The 20,198-nt window shown below is 39.2% G+C and overlaps 1 protein-coding gene across 1 annotated transcript in view; it reads left to right on the forward strand.

Moving 5' to 3' along the window:
* The first annotated feature begins 2,091 nt into the window (after positions 1-2,091).
* The window catches only part of IPO5 (importin 5), a 44,137-nt gene continuing 26,030 nt past the window's right edge, over positions 2,092-20,198 (forward strand). Inside the window, exons 1-9 of the mRNA XM_047081188.1 lie at positions 2,092-2,214; positions 8,377-8,457; positions 11,853-12,045; positions 13,932-14,034; positions 15,148-15,244; positions 15,461-15,565; positions 17,770-17,892; positions 17,978-18,098; positions 19,893-19,980. Of these exons, the coding sequence (XP_046937144.1) occupies positions 2,125-2,214; positions 8,377-8,457; positions 11,853-12,045; positions 13,932-14,034; positions 15,148-15,244; positions 15,461-15,565; positions 17,770-17,892; positions 17,978-18,098; positions 19,893-19,980 (1,001 nt within the window). The 5' untranslated portion in view covers positions 2,092-2,124. The remainder of the gene's footprint in view (positions 2,215-8,376; positions 8,458-11,852; positions 12,046-13,931; positions 14,035-15,147; positions 15,245-15,460; positions 15,566-17,769; positions 17,893-17,977; positions 18,099-19,892; positions 19,981-20,198) is intronic.

The following is a 20,198-nucleotide window of genomic DNA, read 5'->3' on the forward strand; positions in this document are numbered from 1 at the left end:
ACACACACACACACACACACACACACACATTCTCTCTCTCTCTCTCTCTCTCTCTCTCTCTGCCCCTCTCCTCTGATAGCTCTCATACTTAATCTCTCTAAAAAAATAAATAATTTTAAAAATTAAAACAAGCTCCCTATCTTGACGCATACGTTGTAATTTCTATTATTTAGTAATTATTAAACAAATGTATGTAATCTACAGAGTCATTGCCAATAAAACACATACCACAGGAAGTGTTATAAAGTAACTGGAGATCAGGACTTACCCTAAGCAAGCCTCCAGGCAATTCATCTTATTTCACTGGTAACATAGTCATAAAATAGGCTGGATAAGTAATTCCCCAAATCTTAATAACCTTGGGTGAGGAAAAAGCCTCCCAGAATCCAGACATGACCACTGCTGACATACATACATACAAAACAAGCAAAAACAAAAACCTGTCCCAAATTAATGTACGTGATGTTCTATCTTTAAAGAAATAATGTGTCGTAAGAACAACAAATTGTCACATCTAAGGAGCATCAATTCTTCAAAGATAGGTCTGCAGACCTCTTGTAGAGAACTCTTATCACTATCACAGCTAAAACTTTCTAAGGGAGTTTTTTTCTCCACGAATCAGAATCCTTTAAAAGATCTTAGCTGGCAATCACAATTGCATAGCGATCCCGGGGCCTCAGCGCAGAGATTCTGGACGCAGTGGCTGGGATTCTAATATACAGCCAAGGTTTAAAATCATTCCCTTTAAAGCAAATGTTTTAAGTAGACTTCCAGAGAACACAACTTCCGAGTAGTCAACAGGAAATTAAATTCCCTTCGGGCTGCCAGAAGTGTGGTCCATCTCACCCAACGTGGAATCTCCTCCCTACCAGTGTCCTTTTGAAGCAAAGATGATGAATTATTTTCTCCACTGTCACCCTTAGCCCAAACCATTGGACACAGTAGGGGCTCAACAGAAGTGCCCTTTGATTTGAACACTGCCCTCTCCCATTTGGCAGCTCCAGTAGCGAAGAAAGATTGGGTGTATTGTCTATGCAATTGAAATCAGGTCTCTGGGTCCCGCAGTACCGGCAGGAATCATTTAAGCATTTAGATGAGCCCTACAAACCAGGATTCCGTTAGGGAGGGGTGATCTGTCTTAGCTTCTCCCAATCATTGAAAGAACGGGACCCCAAAACAAGGAATTCAAGGGAAAAGTCTGGGATCCTGGGTGGGGAGGGGATGGAGGCCTGTGTGCTACGTGTACAACTCAGGACGACCCTGGGCTGGGGAGGGCAGAGGAGGGCAGGGGAGGGAGGCCTGGCGGGAGAGCCCAGGGCTGAGTAACACCTCTCCCGGACAAGCCGAAGGTGTGAGTCACTGGTGAGCACGGCTGGAGCAAGGGGTGGCCTGAGTCACAGCCCTGGGGGAGGTCGGAGGGTCTGACAGATAGAGAAGTATGTAAACCCGGGGGTGGAATTGAGTGGGAAGTGGGTTTCAAAGGAGCTCCTCCCTGGGGGGTGGGGGTTTACGGTCCTAGAGACTGCGGGGGCTGGAGTTGGGGGAAGCTCCGCGGGCCGCAGGGAGAGGATGGCGGGCGGCAGCCGAGGAAGCCGGCCAGCCCGCGGCGCCGAAATCTCCCGCGCTCTGGAGCTGGCCCCACCTCCCCAGCCGAACCTCACGCCCCTCCGCGCGGCGCTGCGCGGCCCGCCAGCCAGCCCCTCCCTCCCGCCACCCTCCCGACGTCACCCCAGGCCCCAGCTGGCCGGCAGAGTCCCCGCCCCACATCGCCGGCGACCAGCCGGGCAGCCCGCCGCGAGTCGCCAGTGACGGCACTGCAGGGTGCGTGGCCAATCGGCGCGGCCCCGGAGGAGGCGGCCTCCGCCCCGCCCCCCGCGCCCAGAGCCAATGAGACGCCGGAGCTGGGGGCCGCGACTGGGTGAGGGGTCACGAGTCCCCGCCCCATCCTCCCCTTTCCCCTTTGCCCCGCCCTTTCCCGCCCGCCACCCGCCCCCCCCACCAGCCCCGCGCCGCGGCTGGTGCAGGTCCCCGCGCTGGGCCCGCCCCCACCCCTCCCGCCGGCCCGCCAGCGCGCCTCACGGCTCCTGTCTCCCCTCCCTCCTTCTCTCTCACACGCCTAGCGCAATGGCGGCGGCCGCGGCGGAGCAGCAACAGTTCTACCTGCTCCTGGGAAACCTGCTCAGCCCCGACAATGTGGTCCGGAAACAGGCAGAGGTAACCGAGCTCGTCGCCCCTGACTCCGTGCCCCGGCCGGCGCGCCGGCCTGCCCCCGACGCCGCCCCTCCGGGCCTCGGTCGCTCAGCCGCGGCCGCGCAGGCCGGGGCCGGGCGGCGGCCGCGTAGCCCACGTGTGAGGCGGCCCGCGGCTCCCGGCCGTGCCCCCGGGCCCTTCCGGCCCTTGTCGCCGCGGCGCCCGGAGCCAGTTACCTCCCCGCCACCCCTCGCACACACGTGCGGCCACTCCTGACACGCTGCCCCCGCCCAGATGGGGAAGCCGGGCGGCGGGGAGGGATGTGGGGTGTGGGGCGGGCCGCGGGGCTCCCCTCGCCTCTTTCCCGCTTTCTCCCCGTGGGAGCCTTCCCCGCCCTTCCAGCCCTGGTCTCCAGCCGGCCTCGCCCTCCTGGGTCCCCAAACCCTGCCCGCTACCTGACCCTTCACCCCGGCCTCTCTCCTGTCCCCTCTTTCTTCGCTACCGTCTTTCTCTCCCTCCCCCATCCCCTCCTTTCGAAATGTGTGTCTTGCTGTCTTGAGCCTTTCCACTCACTCCATTTAGTCCTCTTTCTCTTGTCTAGTTTCCTGACAATCCATCGGAAGCTGGATTTCCCTCCTCCCTCCCCCCCCCCCCCCCGCCCCCGGCCCTCGCCACAATTCTGTAAAGTTGCCTTTAGGGTTTCTTTCTAAGCCGCTTGCACCTTACTTTATTCTTCCTTTAGACACATTTTCTTTGATCTGTAGAGATTTGTGGTCTCATTACTGCGATGTCCTGGGACTTCCGTTGTTTAAGTGGGCCAGTGCCACCATATGTTTAAGTCTTTAATTTCATGAAATCCAACCTGAATCAATCAGTCAATCAATCTCTCTCTCTCTCTCTCTCTCTCTCTCTCTCTCTCCCTCCCTCTCCTTTTTTTTTTTTTTTTTTTTTTTTTTACCTCCTCTGACTGCTGGCCTCCAAAATGTGGAGCTGTGGATATTTTCAAGAGACAGTATTTCAGATGTATCTTCAAGTTCTTTTACCAAGTAGCAGTGAGAAACACTTGGTTTAGTAGAAGACTGATGTTAAGGCTGTCAGTGTTGAGACCACAGTACATACGTGAGACAGTGTAAGGGAAGGGCAGAAACTTTCCAGTTTCTTTTAAGTGCATTATAAGAACCTGTCTTCAAACTTGGTTATATGTGGAGTTCTCTGCCACCATGTGATCGAAGATTTTTAGAAGATTCAGCAAAAGATGTTCAACCAGATGTTTTTAGGGAGCAAAATTCATTTTACGTGTAGCTAACAAAATTGGGGGACGAGTCCTCTTCTGTACTCCTGGGTTTTATAGATAAACTTTAGAATCACAATGTTGTTAGTACTTACTTTGAATAGATTAGGATATGCTGGTTATACTTAGTGGTTTTATAATATTTGAAGTAAATACACTGGAAGTTCAGTTCTGTATGAGAACGCGCTTTAAACAACTATTTAATGATTTTTGCTTCATGTATTATACATGTGATATGTGTTCAGGGTAAAATTTTAAACAGTGCAAATAGTTTTTTATCCCTTTCCCCAAAGGTAACCACTTTTAAGTGTCTTGTGAGTTATCCCTGAAAATACCTTCACAAGTGTAAATGTATACATTCATTTTTACATGAATGGACCTTAATACACATACACATATAATTCATATGCTGTGAACCTGGATTTTTCACTCCATATATTTCACGTTGCCACATACAAGATTTTGTTAAAGCAGCTATGTAGTAGTCCATAATATGGATGTATTATTTATTCAACCAACCCACCTATGAAAGGACATTAAGGTTTCTAGTGTCCTTTTAAAAATAAGAGTACATGCTAAAAATAAGAGTACATGCATACTTATCTTTTCAGACTTTGCCAGGTTTACTTGAAATACTTAAAAGTAGTATTTGTCCTTGGAAGTAAAGTGCATTTATTAGTTGCATCAATTTGCACTCCTGTATTAGTGGGATGTGATGATGCCTATGAAAACATTTTAATGCATTCTGCTAACTCTGGGGGTAATTTTTCACCAAAATAAGTTCCTAATCCCAAACCATAATAGAAATTGCCATGTGTTACAAAGCAGAACAGCATTGTAATTAGTAAGCTAGTTTAATTCTCCCTCTTCCCTCCAGTTGCTTAAGTCTCTATTGTCAAGCCTAGTGGGGAATCTCTCTTCTATTGAACTAAATACCAGTGTCTGGTTCAGCTTGAATTCCGATTGGTGCCTGTTGTAAATCTTTTATCACTTGCATCACTTTGGGGATAATTAGCAGCATTCAGCACATTTTCTCATAAAGAACAATTGGAAAGTATAGTTGACCCTTGAACAACACAGAGGTTAGGGACACCAGCTCCCACCCCCCTAACACTCCCAAAATTTAACTACTGATAGCCTCCTGTTGACTGGAAGCCTTACCAATAACATAAAGAGCCAGTTTACACATATTTTGTATGTGTGTTATATACAGTATTTTTGCAACAAAGAAAGAGGAAAAAAACGTTATTAAGGAAATCATAAGGTGAAAAGATACATTCCAGTACTGTACTGTATTTATCCCCCTCAGAAAGAAATCCACATATAAGTAGACCTGCACAGTTCAAACCCATGTTCAAGGTTCAGCTGTACTGTCAGTCTTTTTATTCCTAGTGAAAACATTCAGGTAGTACATTTTTACTTTCTTTGTATATCCCAGGAATATATTAATGTGTGAAGTAAGTCTTATAAAACAGAATATTCTTAATTTGACACCAAAAAAGGTAAATGTTAGAGGGGAAGTTTCCTGATGTCACATAACACAAAGTTTGACTGTAAATAGAGCTTAAGAAAGCAAAATATTAGTTGGAAAAGTAAATAGCTGTGCATAATGATACTTTTAATGCCCTTTTTTTGCCTTATGAAATGAGCTGTTTATAAGTAATGAAGCCAAATTAAATTGAGTATTACAGTCTGATATGGCAAATATAGAAATTTTTTTAACTAAAAATTGGCAAAAGCTCAGTAAGTATTTTTGTAATTTACGCAGTCAAAATAAAAATACTTAGTTGACACAAATACTGAACTGTTGACTAAGGTAACTTGCATTCAAACATGAAATGAAGTACAGTAAAGGACTCATTGTAATATATTGTTGAAATCATTGAAAGTCTTGAAAAGTTTTAAAAGTTTTTAAAATTTCCATTATATAAACTATCTGGTAGGCTTTATGTTATATTTCTGTTAAATCTTCAAGAATTTTTCTCTTTAACTTTACAAAAAATGTTTCTGATGCTTGAAGAAATGATTTAAATGCTTCTAAGTCTAAAAATACAATGATTAACATGAATAAGCAATTTGAATAAATAGTTGACAGATAGTACAAAGTTGAATGTCCATGGCATTCATGACTGGACATTTTTATGTGACACAAGCTTAAGTATTTTATTAAACATATGCTTGGATTTTATATTCTTAGTTTTTCCATTGGCTTTGTTCTTCATTGATTGTAGTATAGAACTACATCAATGAGATTTGAATTAGAGGAGGGTAATGTATTGAAAAATATACCTGATTTTTGAGGAACCAGGTTGTTTATTTGCTAGGTAAAAATTGTACCAGGTAAAACTTGCCCCCTCTTTTCATATGCAAGGTTGGCTCACCATAAATATTTATGGAATGAGTGAAATGAGTATTTATTAGCGTTTCTCCTTTGTGTGGACAGAAAAGGGGGAGGTGAAATACTTTGCATTGTGTGAATGTGCATGGTGAAATCAAATGGAGTTGAAATTCTGTTTGCCAGGAAACTGGCAACATTCATTGAACCTGCCTGGCCTAGGGCTAGGAATATTCTTCGAAAGATTGCTTATATATTCTTTATATAGATATTCTTTACATTTGCTGCACTCTGATGTGCTAAGTGCTGGAATACAAGGAGATACCAGCCCTGTCTTGGTGGCACTCTGTCTGTTTAGGGTTTTAAGGTTGTGCTCTTTTTGCCAAACTATTATCCTTGACCAATGTTATGGTGTAAATGTAATACTATATCTGGATTGCTACAGTGGAACATAACAAATGGGAGAACCCTCTCTCAGGAGTCAGATGTCACTCATACCAAACTCTGTCTCCATTGACTTCTAATTCTAATTCCTTATGGAATAGAGTTCAGTATTGGACTTAATATTTCAAAGTCTCTACTAGAATTAGCACAGTATAACTGTCACACTAATAGTCCCAGCTGGGCATGGTTTTCTGAGAGTGATATCCTAATAAAGAATTTTTTTCTGAAACTTGATTTAGACCACTGGAAATTTAACTGTTTAACATTTATGGCAGATACAGTGCATCAGGAGCTAGGCTAGATACAAAAATAAAAAGGCATTTTTATTATATACTGAGAGACTGTGTTTAAATGGAAAGGCTACACCGGTCGTTCAGTTGCATTCATAAAGATTAAGTGAGAAACCTCAAGGTACATTTCCATTTTTGCAATCATCTTATGAATATCTCTACATAAATTATCTCATTTCTGTATACATAAATTCAGACCATCTTCTCTCCTCAGCTGTGAATGCTTGTCACAGTTTTCGGCATTGTTGTATTCCTCTGTGCTTACACGCTTGAGAGGAACTTGAGTTTATCAGAGGATTTTGAATTCTCCTCTTCCCCCCAGATGTGTTCTTTCATTGAGATATGTTTGAGAAGTTTGAAAACTGTGCAGCACTGCATAAACAGAACTGACTGGTTGGTGGAGTCAGGCCCCAGGAGCAAAACCCAGAAAGAACATTCGGTGCTGGGGAGATTTTGAATACGGTTGGCCTCAGGAAACCAGAGTTCTCTCCAGCATTTATTGTATTTGACCTTGGGCAGGTCATTTAACTTCTGAGCCTTTATTTCAGTATCTGTCAATATCTCAGGGATGCCACAGAGCGCTTAATAGAAGTTATGAGGTAGATGTGCATTTGGGGAGACCCTGTTTTCCCACCCTTTTCCTTGTCACTTCTGTCCGGAGGAACTAGGTAGGTTATAGGGGTAGTGGCTATTAAGAGAGTAGACAAGTGAAGAGTTGCCTTTGGGAGAACAATTCTATACTTCAAATAATGATTTTTTTCCACAGTAAAAGACTACTATTACAGAATTCTTTATTTTAATTTAATTTTATTTTTTTAATGTTTGTTTTTGAGAGAGAGAAAGACAGCGTGTTTTAATGTTTATTTTTGAGAGAGGGAGACACAGAATCCAAAGCAGGCTCCAGGCTCTGAGCTGTCAGCACACAGCCTGATGTGGGGCTCGAACTCATGGACCGCGAGATTATGACCTGAGCCAAAGTCGGACGCTTAACCGACAGAGCCGCCCAGACGCCCCTGTTATAGAATTCTTAGAATACGTGCACATGAATCTATACTTCTCTTTAGCTTTTGTAGACAATATATACTTAGATCTTATATTTTGATCTACTCTGACAATCTGTCTTTTAATTGGTGTCAACTTTTTATTGTTAACCAATTTGCTCATTTTACATTATTCATGGAGAAGGGAAGCAGTGCCCTGAGTCACAAAACTAGATTTCTAGAATATTAAAACAGTATTAAAGAAATTATGTTAAAATCTCCTGGCCAAATTTCTCCTGGCCATATTCATTTATTTGTGTATATAATATGGTTTTAGTATAATCCCTCTCTCAAAAGAAGAATTTGAATACTTTCTTCCCTTTCTTGGATTTACTTCATCTGAGGTATGTTTCTGGTAGTTTGTAAGTAGTGGTAACATAAACCAATTCTACGTCATCTGATCTAGAAAATGTTGACAAGATAAGTAGTTTTCCATGATGTAAAGGGATACTGGGTAAGCACTTGCTTTACAGCATGGTGGCTCAGGTCACATTTAAGAATTTTTTGGCCCTCATAGGCCTTGAGTTTTGTTATTCACAGAAGCAAAAGTTGGGAAAATATGCACTTACATTAGAAAAATCTAAGAGCTAAATGTAGAAAGGAGCTTGAAAGTCACTCCCTGGACATCCTCTCTTTCCTTACCAGGAGAAAATTTTAACACCAGACCTAGGTTACATGACTTCGTATGCACAGACCTTTCCCAGTCTTATTTCATTTTTTTTCACTGGTGTGCTCGTGAAGTTTTTGAACATCTTCTAACCTTTAATGTTTTTCTTTTCCCTGAAGGAAACCTACGAGAATATCCCAGGCCAGTCAAAGATCACATTCCTCTTACAAGCCATCAGAAATACAACAGCTGCTGAGGAGGTACTATTTTAATATTTGAGGATATGACATTCTTACAAAACAAAATACAGAGTTGGGTATTAGATGGTGGTCCATGTGGGTAATGAGAACTGGTGATTACTGCATAGATGGTACCAGAACTTTGAACTTATATTTGCGAAAAGCTACTTTGCAGTTACATTTTTTTTAAGTATTCTATTAAATAATTTCTCTTTTCCATGTCAGATGATGTGTTCAGGATATTTGAGTTAATACTTTTTATTTTACATAAAAATTTATTAAATTTAAGTGATTTCTGTGGTTATAAAAAATATTTCTTCCTTGAAACCATCCTAAAGGAGGAAATTTAATTCATTCGTTGTTTTAATATGTTGCCAGATGTTTCTGAAAAAATATGTTTTGTCTGTCTTTAAAATTCTTATGCTTATTATAATCATCCCTAGGTGGTGAATAAGATGTGTTAAAGATGTTTAGGAACAAAGAGACACTTTGTTGAATCCTTTATAAACTGGTTTTTAGCAAATGACCTGATGACTGTACCAAATTCAAATGTGTTTTTCTTACTGGTTTTATATGCATAAGCAGCTGATTTTTTTTTTTTGCCCAAAGTAATATCCTTACATATATTGAACATTAAGTGAATATTTTATTTATTTCAGAAAAGGTGTCAAAATATCCAAGTCTAGAAAACTAATCCCACCTATGAAACATGGAATTTAGAATGTGTAAAGTGAGGGGTGTTCTAGCTGGCTTGTTGATAGAGCATGCGACTCCTGATCTCAGGATCATGAGTTTGAACCCCACATTGGGAATAGAGGTTACTTTCAAAAAATAAAAAAGTGACAGAATTTGTAAAGTGAGACTTTTGCTAATATTAAAACATGATGGAAACAAAGCCACACTAAATTTCTACATACTGTTACACGTGACTTCTTGTAGTCAGTCGGTTTAAATTGGCAATTTAATGTTCTGTGGTATTACTTAAAAACAGTATGAAAGTACCCCAGTTTGTTTTTTTTTTTAATTTTTCTTTTCAATGTTTATTTATTTTTGAAGGAAAGAGACAGAGTGTGAGTGGGGGAGGGGCAGAGAGAGGGAGACACAGAATCTGAAACGGGCTCCAGGCTCTGAACTGTCAGCGCAGAGCCTGACATGGGGCTCGAACTCACAAACTGTGAGATTGTGACCTGAGCTGAAGTCGGTCGCTTAATCAACTGAGCCACCTGGGTGCCCCGAAAGTGCCCCAGTTTTTAAAAATAGATGACTGGGGCGCCTGGGTGGCTCAGTCGGTTGAGCGTCCGACTTGGGCTCGGGTCATGATCTCACGGTTCGTGAGTTTGAGCCCTGCGTCAGGCTCTGTGCTGACAGCTCAGAGCCTGGAGCCTGTTTCGGATTCTGTGTCTCCCTCTGTCTCTCTGACCCTCCCCCGTTCATGCTCTGTCTCTCTCTGTCTCAAAAGTAAATATACGTTAAAATAAATAAATAAATAAATAAATAAATAAATAAATAATTAAAATAGATGACAAAAGGTGCTTCTTCACCTTTGTAATATATCCTTTAATTCCAAATGAATGTTAAAATATGAAGAATAAACATAAAGTAACAAATCTCTAGAAACAATTGGCTATTTTAATTCTTGAAAATTGAATCCAGTTAATTATGAAACACATTTTAAAGCCAAGAGTAAATAATACTAAAACTGTCGAATTTTACTTTTAAAAACCTACATTGAACCTGTTTTAAATCTTGAATTAGATGATGATTATGAACTAGCCTCAGTGTCTTCATTATGGCTTCATTGTTTTCAGTGTGTGAGAACTGTACAAATTTTAGGCACTTTTACAGGGATTTTAACCATTTTGAACCCTTTCTAGAGCATTGAAATTTCTTTAAAAGTTTGCTGTTTGCCAAAATTGAAATAAGATTCAGGGCCACCTGGGTGGCTCAGTCCTTTAAGCATCCAACTTGGGCTCAGGTCATAATCTCACAGTTTGTGGGTTCAAGAGCCTGCTTCAGATTCTGTGTCTCCCTCTCTGTCTCTGCCCCTCCCTTGCTCACTCTCTGTCTCTGTCTCTCTCTCTCTCTCTCAAAAATAAACAAACATTAAAAAAACTTTTTTTAAGTAAAAAAAGATTCAGTGAAAAATAACTTCAGGAAAAAATTGGCACATTTTATTTGTATAGCTTAACTTTTTTTTGTTGGTCATAGTCCCAAAGTAATTATAGTGATAATGAGTTGCCTATGAAAAATTGGGTTTAATAGTTTTAATGGCTTATTTGTTTAGTATGATAAAATTTTAGAATGATTTTTTTCTTGACTCATTATAATCTAAAGGAATATCATACAAAAAACGCCAAACTTAAATATAGTCTACAGATTTTTATTTTATTTTTTTTTTTTTAATTTTTTTTTTCAACGTTTATTTATTTTTGGGACAGAGAGAGACAGAGCATGAACGGGGGAGGGGCAGAGAGAGAGGGAGACACAGAATCGGAAACAGGCTCCAGGCTCTGAGCCATCAGCCCAGAGCCCGACGCGGGGCTCGAACTCACGGACCGCGAGATCGTGACCTGGCTGAAGTCGGACGCTTAACCGACTGCGCCACCCAGGCGCCCCAAGTCTACAGATTTTTAATTGGGATAAGAATGTACACATTGATATTGATTAGCAGTTGTAGGCATTAGGAACTTGTAATGTTTGTCTGCTTGAATGAAGCATAAAGATAAATGGATTTGATAGCATGTTATCAAAGGTTAATGAAAGGGCTGTGATACAGTGAGATAAGGCCAGGCTAGGAGTAAGATTAGGTATACTGGAATGAGAAGTAGGACAAGAGCATTCTAGAGTTTGCAGTTTATATTAATACTTATTTTTCTTCAAAAAATCTATTAAAAATAGCAATTAAAGATAAGTTTACCATTGCTAAGGTATATTTTTTATTTGTGATCTGATGTGTTCAGGGCTTTTCCTTACTTATTAACAAAAAGCTTTTGGGTAGCATGTCTGTACAGTAGACTAATGTGATTAGAGAGAGTTTTATGTATTTTATCTTTTTTAAAAAGAATCTAGCAAAGTGCTTTAGAAATGAATTGTAAAATACACCCATGGTGGAGTGAATGTAGTTTGTTAAAAATTGTTTCTCTTGAGGGGCGCCTGGGTGGCGCAGTCGGTTAAGCGTCCGACTTCAGCCAGGTCACGATCTCGCGGTCCGTGAGTTCGAGCCCCGCGTCAGGCTCTGGGCTGATGGCTCAGATCCTGGAGCCTGTTTCCGATTCTGTGTCTCCCTCTCTCTCTGCCCCTCCCCCATTCATGCTCTCTCTCTGTCCCAAAAATAAACGTTAAAAAAAAAAAAATTAAAAAAAAAAATTGTTTCTCTTGAAAGATACCAAGTTTTTAACCATGCTCTCCATTTATAGGCTAGACAAATGGCTGCCGTTCTCCTAAGACGTCTTTTGTCCTCTGCATTTGATGAAGTCTATCCAACTCTTCCTTCTGATGTTCAGACTGCCATCAAGAGTGAGCTACTGATGATTATTCAAATGGAAACCCAGTCTAGCATGAGGAAAAAAATCTGTGATATTGCTGCAGAACTGGCCAGGAATTTAATAGGTGTGTATGCAAATACATTCATTATTACGTTTTGGAAGAAAATGAGTATATTCTTCCTTTTTTTTTTTTTTTCTAAAGTGGAGTCTTTTTAAAATTTTTTAAAAAATGTTTATGTATTTATTTTTGAGAGAGTTGGGGAGGAGCAGAGAGATAAGGAGACAGAATCCCAAGCAGGTTCCACTCTGCCAGCATAGGGCCTGAACCCACAAACTGTGAGATTATGACCTAAGCTGAAATCAAGAATCAGACACTTAACTGACTGAGCCACCTAGGCGCCCCTGGTGGAGTCTTTTTAAAGGAAGATTTATAAGTACCTGAGTACCATTTATTCTGTTCAAAATGAGAGTGATTATGGATTTTGCATTTACCGATGTTTTGAAGTGCAGTCATAATACTTACCTGTTGGTTTTCAGAGCATCTGTGTAGAGAAATAATTTTGTAGTTTGCTTGAAAATTAATCAGTTTTATTCCCCCCTAATCTGTTAATTTTTGAAAGCACAGTCTAACTTATAACCCGTTTTGTAGATTAAACTTGCCAACAGAAGTAAGAATCAGTGGACTCCAGGAGATTGGGTGTTACATCTGTATGATAATAAATTTTGCAATAGGCTATTATACCACTATACTGTATACCTTCTAAAATACCCCAAAATATTTTTAAATGATGAAATAAAAAGAAAATCTCTAAAAATGCACTTTGCCAACAGTCAAACCTTTTTTGGTCACACTAAAAACATTAATAATGTAATTGAATATGCTTTGTTTTTTTTGGGAGGTTCATAGATGTGATTGTAAACTTCATTTAGGCAGCATTTTTAAAGGTTGAAAAGGATACCTCACTAAGATAAGATTTTTTAATCTCTACTACCAGGAATGTAGAAATTCTTGTTCAAGTCAGCTTACAGATATCAACTGATTCCTTAAAACAGGAAATGTGTTGGGGCGCCTGGGCAGCTCAGTCGGTTAAGCGTCTGACTTCGGTTCAGGTCATAATCTCACAGTTCGTGAGTTCAAGCCCTGCATCAGGCTGTTTGCTGTCAATACAGAGCCTGATTTGGATCCTCTATCTCCCTCTCTCTGCCCCTCCCCTGCTTGCTCTCCCTCTCTCTCTGTCAAAAAAGTAAATATTTTTAAAAAGTAGGAAATGTGCTAAATTTTTTATTTTAAATAAGTTCAAACCCCACTGAAACTCTTAATTTTGAATTTTTTAAAAATATTTATTTATTTTGAGAGAGAAAGAACGTGACCTGGGGAGAGGCAGAGAGAGAGAGAAAGAAGGAGAGAGAAAATCCCAAGCAGGCTCCACATTGTCAGGCAGAGCCCAACATTGGGCTTGATCTCACCAACTGTGAGATCATGACCTGAGCTGAAATCAAGAGTTGGGACACTTAACCCACTGAGCCACCAGGTGCCCCTTAATTTTGAAAAAAAGAAAGAAAAGGCTGGTGAACCCCCATTGTTTTCTGGGTCTTCTGTGACCAAACTTTATAAATGACATCATTTCTAATTCAAAATCACTGAATAATGGAAATGTTTCAAAGTGCTGTCCACAATGATTTTTTTTAAACCATGATTTCATTCCCTTCCACCCATAAGCATGATCTTTATGTTAAAAGGACTGATTTAAGGGTGTTTCTTTTAATGCCAGCTCTTTAGAAAATAACCACTGCCAGTATCTGTGCTTATGCAACCCAGATGCACAGTTGCTGTTTACAAGATTAGAATGCCATGTTTATGGTTAAAGGACTTAATTTTATTAGGACGTTTTAAAAATGTGACATTTTCTACTACTAACATACTTTGAGGCTTGTGAAATGAAAGGATTCACCCTTCATTCTTTGAAGTTTTGACTTACATACTTTATGCCTGGATTTCTTTACTTTTAGATGAGGACGGCAACAACCAGTGGCCCGAAGGTTTGAAGTTCCTTTTTGATTCAGTCAGCTCTCAAAACATGGGACTGCGGGAAGCTGCCCTTCACATTTTCTGGTACATACATTGATCTTATTTTCCTGAAAAACTTAAGTGTCATGAATGTACAAAGCACATTTTAATGGATGTTTTAGTCTGACTCTTTAGACTTAAATAATGTCTTTAGATGAGCTATTTGTGTTGGAAATTAATTGAAAAAACACAAAGCTTTTAATTTCATATTATATTCCTTTTTGTGCACAGCGGTTGTCTGCAATTTATTTTCTATTCTTTGGCTTTTATGATTCCAAACAAGATGGTTTCTTTTCCCTTTTTTGGAGATCGACACGGTATTAAATATATCTTTTAGAAAGCTACTTTAATGATGAAATCTTGAAGAAGAAAGAAAAGGCTGGTGAACCACCATTGTTTTCTGGGTCTTCTATGACCAAACTTCATAAAAATACATTATTTTAATAAAGTCCTATATATTTATAAGCAAATGGTCTCAGTTTAGAATTAAAAGATGATTTGCACTAAGAAAACTTTGGTGTTATTATACAGTTCTACATTAAAAATATAGTTGGATTTATAACGTTTCAAGATTATATACTTGTTAAGAAATGAGATACACCTTGAATATCAGAAGCGGATAAGGGTAGACATTATACCATCTTCTACTTAATTTGTCAAATGGATCTCATTTGTATCGGTAACCCGGAGTAGAGAATTAATTGCAAGTATTGAATATACTTGTTAGCTACATTTAAAGTAGAGCAGAATCGGGACTCCCTGGGTCACTGACTGAGCCCAGGCACAGATTGTCAGGTAGCTCTGTGACTGCAGCTACCATCTGCAGCCTCGTGTTTGCTTTTGTCCTGCACTCCAGGTCAGCTTCCTACAGGGGCAAGAGTGATAAGGATCAAGTACAGGGCTGGATGGGCTGCTGAGTAGTGTGTGCGCACCTGGGTCACCTCTGCATCCAGCATAATCCTCTCTGCTAATGTTTGTTGCCATTCGCCCAACCCCCAAAGAGGATTACTTGGAAGATGGATGGATGGTGTTCAGCCATCAGGGTTAATGCACACTTAAGTCAGGCTGATGTTTAAGGTTAGATTAGAACGTGAGATGTTCTAGCTGACACCTTACTGAAATATGTCATTTTGAAAGAGTACTTTGGATCTTTTTTAGGAACTTTCCTGGAATTTTTGGGAACCAACAGCAGCACTATTTAGACGTTATCAAACGGATGTTAGTTCAGTGTATGCAAGATCAGGAACATCCATCGGTAAATAATTTCAATTCCACTAGTATTAACACCTAATTTAATATAACATTAACTTGTGAACGGGATTTATGTATTTGGAGATTATCTTTAGTTTTAATACTGCAAAATAGAAGTACTGGTTTTACTGATGAAAAATTTCATCTTGAGTAAGAAATCTTGACCTTGCATCCATCAGTAATTTCTCATGCTTGACGTTTTTTACTGTTTTCGTATTAGATCAGGACATTATCTGCTAGAGCTACAGCTGCATTTATACTTGCAAATGAGCATAATGTTGCTCTATTCAAACATTTTGCAGACTTGTTACCCGGATTCTTACAGGTAAGAAAACGGTATGAAGTAAGTGAAAATTATATCCTTTTTTGGTTTTCTGTGGTTTCAAATTCTTACCAGAATTCTCGAATGCTTTCATTTATTCAATCAAGTCATTGGCTACTGTGTGCTAGCACTAGGCACTAGAGGGGATCTCTGTCCCCATTGAACTAGATCTCTTGCCTTTCGTAGACTCTTAATCTCTTAAAATACCTAGGTTAGGGTTTCTAAAGTTTTCTATGATGCATGATACAAGTAATTTGTTAAGTAATCACATAGGTTATTGCCACTGAATCAACCAAAAAAACCTATGAAATTTAATGCCCATTTTACATAAGGAGAAACTAAAGAGGGGAGGATAAGAAACTTGCCCAAGGTCACAGTGTCAGTAAGTGATGGAACCATGATTTAAACCCAAATCAGACCGAAGTCCTTACTCTTAATCCCAGGGCTTATGATAGTTTGTACTATAAATAGTTTATGGTTAATTGTCACTATTGGATCCTAAGGGTGTTATTATTTTAGGGATACCATCTGCCTCAATCAGAGCATAAAATATGATTGGGTAAGTTAGAACAATTATTGTCAACCTTGTTAGACCCAGATTTTGTAACTTTGCATATTCCATTTTGAAATATTGAAATGCACAGGTAATGTACATATGTATATGCACAAAGTTTAAAAATAAAATTATATTGCCCTAAGTTAAAATACAAAGAAGAAATAAGAAGAAAGTAATATGCAATAAAATGGCATGCTTTTCAATATATAAATGGTAGGGCATGACTACAATGAAAGACATAGTAAACTAGGTGTTTTTTTATTTTATTTATTTTTTTAGAGCATGTGCGGTTGGGGAAGAGGGGCAGCAGGGGAGCAGGGTGAGAATCTCAAGCAGGTTCCACACTCAGCATAGAACCCAGTGCAGGGCTTGATCCCACCACCCTGGGATAATGACCTGAGCCTAAATCAAGAGTTGGATGCTCAACCGACTGAGTCTCCCAGGCATCCCCAGACTAGGTGATTTTTAAGTGATCTATACAAACTCAGTAGCTAAACATGTGGACTGATAGATATCATTGGCAAGGCCAACACCACAAATGCTGTTATTATTGATGATTTGATTTCCAGAAATGGTAAAGTTCTGGACAAAACTATGTATTTATTCTAGATTTATACAATATTTACTTTTGGGGGTGGGGGGAATCATGGTACATTAAAACCAGACAAAATCTAATTGTGACTTAGGTTTTAGGTTCAGATCATTATAAATGAGTTTTTCATTTTTAGAAGTATCTGACATTATCATGTGAGATGCATGGTAAGAAGGTCCTGTGAGTTCCTCGTAAGTATTTGTGTCACAGATGCAGACATCTAGCAACCCTGGTTTTGGCCCTTCCTGAGTCGTTGTGACAACCAAGAAAACTCCTGGGAGAAGTAGTGTCCTGTTGAAAACCACCAGGTTAGAGAGGATTCAGAAGAGCTAAAATTGAAAAATCCTGTGTGAATTGTACATGATTCAGAGTAATTTTGTAGGATTTAGTAGAAACTTTTCTCTCAGTGCTATCAAATTGAAAAGATAGTTTAGGTCAATGACAAAAAACATTAACTTTTCCATTCTATCGTTTTAGTCATTTATTACCTAAAATTTTGAGTTACTGTTGAAGTCTAATCTCAGATTTTTCTTCCCTTGAATTTAGAGTAAGTTAAAATGTTAGCCAAAACTTCTAGGAGTTGTCACTCTTAAATAGTCAGTGGTTGATACAGAATGTATATTTAAATACCACAGTGAGCTAACTCGATGTCATAGAGAAATAAGTTGAGTAATATTGGACACTTGAAATGTATCCTAGGGCCTAGTATTTATTGTATGTCTGAAAAAGACTAGGATGTGGATGTTGGAAGGACAGAGGAAAGGGATTCCTTCTAGTTATGAAAAGAATTCTTTGACAGCCTCAAGTTTGTTGTGCTGGATGCTATAATTCTGAACTAGATTTAAATCTTTGTATGTTTCTAGTTGACAGTCAAAAGGAAGGTGTACATGTGACTGTAGGTAAAATTTCATCATATAAATTGCTAAGTTATTATTTAGTGAAAAATACTCTTCGATAATGCCACTTTGTTGTCTGCCTTTTACTGTTTTGGCAGTGAGGCATCTATAAAGTGACTCTTGAACCCAGACCTTTTTTCCTTTTCTATTTTATTTTTTCCAGGCTGTGAATGACTCATGCTACCAGAATGACGATTCTGTCTTAAAGTCCCTTGTTGAGATTGCAGATACCGTTCCAAAGTATTTGCGTCCTCATTTAGAAGCTACTTTACAGCTAAGTCTAAAGGTAAATTAAACACTTCAGTAAATGTTCTTTTTATTATTTTCAATGAATAAACTATGAAATGTGTACAAATACATCTTCTTTGTAGTTGTGTGGAGACACCAGCCTCAATAATATGCAACGCCAGCTCGCCCTTGAAGTAATCGTGACCCTCTCTGAGACTGCAGCTGCTATGTTAAGAAAACATACCAATATTGTTGCACAGACTAGTAAGTCAAAGATCTTTAAATAATTTGTGTTCATGTGGAAAAACTCTTCAGTGAATTTGCTGAGAATTGTGTAAGCTCATAGATTTGTTGAGAATATGATGTCCTTTCAAAACAGATGAATCTGGAGACATACATCCCTATACATATTTATGGGCATGGTGGCTATACTGCACACATCTTGAAATCCCATAATAGGCAAGACATGTGATACCTGGAAACAAATCCAAAGACACAGAAGACCTTTATGGGGAAATTAGATAACATGTTGAAAGACTAGACTAATAGAGGAGCTAAATACCAGTTCTTCTGAAATTAATCTATAAATTAATACAATTTCAGTCAGAATCCCAATAGAGTTGGACATGATAAGATTGATCCTAAAATTCATGTAGAATAACACAGGGCCTGAAGTAGCCAAGACCATTTTGATGAGCATAGTGGAGATCTTGCCCTCTCAACTATGAAGATTTAGAATTTGTTCGTGGCACAGGTGTAGACAAGTGAATCATCTGAAACAAAAAGACCTATAAGCAGATCCACTCACATGGAAACAAAGCTGACTTGAAAAGATAGATAATTGGGGGAAAAAAAAAAGATAATTGATCAAAGGTCATTTCTGTGGCAAAAATATATCCCAACCTCAGATATCCTATAAACACTAATTTGGGGTGGATTAAACACCTAAATAATAGTTCATTTTTACAAGTAAATCTTGATGATTGAAAAAGATTTTTTTAAGACTGAATCACAAACCACAGATGCAAATATTGCTAAATTTGCAAATACTAAAATAATTTTTTGACCAAATACTCCGTAAGTGAAATTAGAAGATAAGCTGCAGGCTGGGGAAAAGTAGCTGCAGTGGACAGAATCAACAAAGTTTAAGTACCTAGAAAATAGATGAAGGCTAGGGAACTGGAAATTCACAGAGGAGGAATCTGAACTAGCTAATGAGTGCTGGTCAGTCTCAAATACCAGAGTAGTTGTGGAGTCCCAAGTTGTCAGAAAGTTTGACAATACTGAGTGTTGATGAAAGGTGTTGAGCAGGCAGGACTCATACGGCTTCAGGGCACTTCACACGTTGTTGTGAAATAAGACAGTTATCCTTTTAAACTTCCTCTAGGAATGCAAATTTATGCAACCACTATGCAGAGCAGTTAGTCTTTCTTATAATATTGAAGATAACCTGTAACAGTTTCATGCCCTGAACTCACACATTTCAAGGATATGTGTATAGAAAACTCATCAAAGGAAATTTTTTAATAGGAAGAAAATTGGAAATAACCAGAATGTCCATAGATGGAATAGTGTATTTACGTAGTGGAATACTGTGAAGTAATTAAAATAAAATCCATATGTGTTGAAAAGAAAGCAAATTGCCAAAGGTTACATGTAGTATGGTACCATTTATTGTGTAAAAACTAAAATCTTGAAATGGTGCTGTTTTTTGTATATAGGGAAATCTGTAGTTCAAGTGTAAAAACAGTTTGGGAATGAGAAGCGTCGGTTTTATTCATTGCTCACCTCTGGTGAGTAAAAGAGAGTATGATAGGATCTAGGAAGTTTGACTTTTATCCTTAGTGGCACTTCTTAAAAAGAACAAGGTCTAAAGCAAATGTGGCAAAAAGGTTAAAATATAGCAAATTTTGGGGGGGCACAGGCAAATAATTGTTCTGTCTCTTAGAGGCAAAGTAAATCCTTCATTTTTTACTTCTTAAAATTCTTGTTCATAAATGGTGATACTGATAAAATAAAAAAGCTAGTCTTCAGGTGTGAAGTGATGATTTACTTTAGTTCCTCAGATGTTAGCAATGATGGTTGATCTTGAAGAGGACGAGGACTGGGCGAATGCAGATGAGCTAGAAGATGATGACTTTGACAGGTAATCGCATGCGCCAGAGACTGTGTGGAGGCTCCTCGACAGAACAGAGAGAGCTCCGGTAGTGACAAGAGTTTAGGGTTCCAGGGTCCATGTCTTCCCACTCTATTCTGTAATCTAAAGTTAAACTTGTCGGTTTGGAACATGGGACACTGAGGCTTTCTGTGTCAAATTTTATAAATTATATTTTATTTACTTTTAGTTAAGTAGCCATCTTTCCT

The sequence above is a fragment of the Lynx rufus genome, unplaced genomic scaffold (genome assembly GCF_022079265.1).
Source record: "Lynx rufus isolate CCGP_SWC_20201006 ecotype Redwood Valley unplaced genomic scaffold, mLynRuf1.p SCAF_1, whole genome shotgun sequence".
NCBI classification, from domain to species: domain Eukaryota; kingdom Metazoa; phylum Chordata; class Mammalia; order Carnivora; family Felidae; genus Lynx; species Lynx rufus.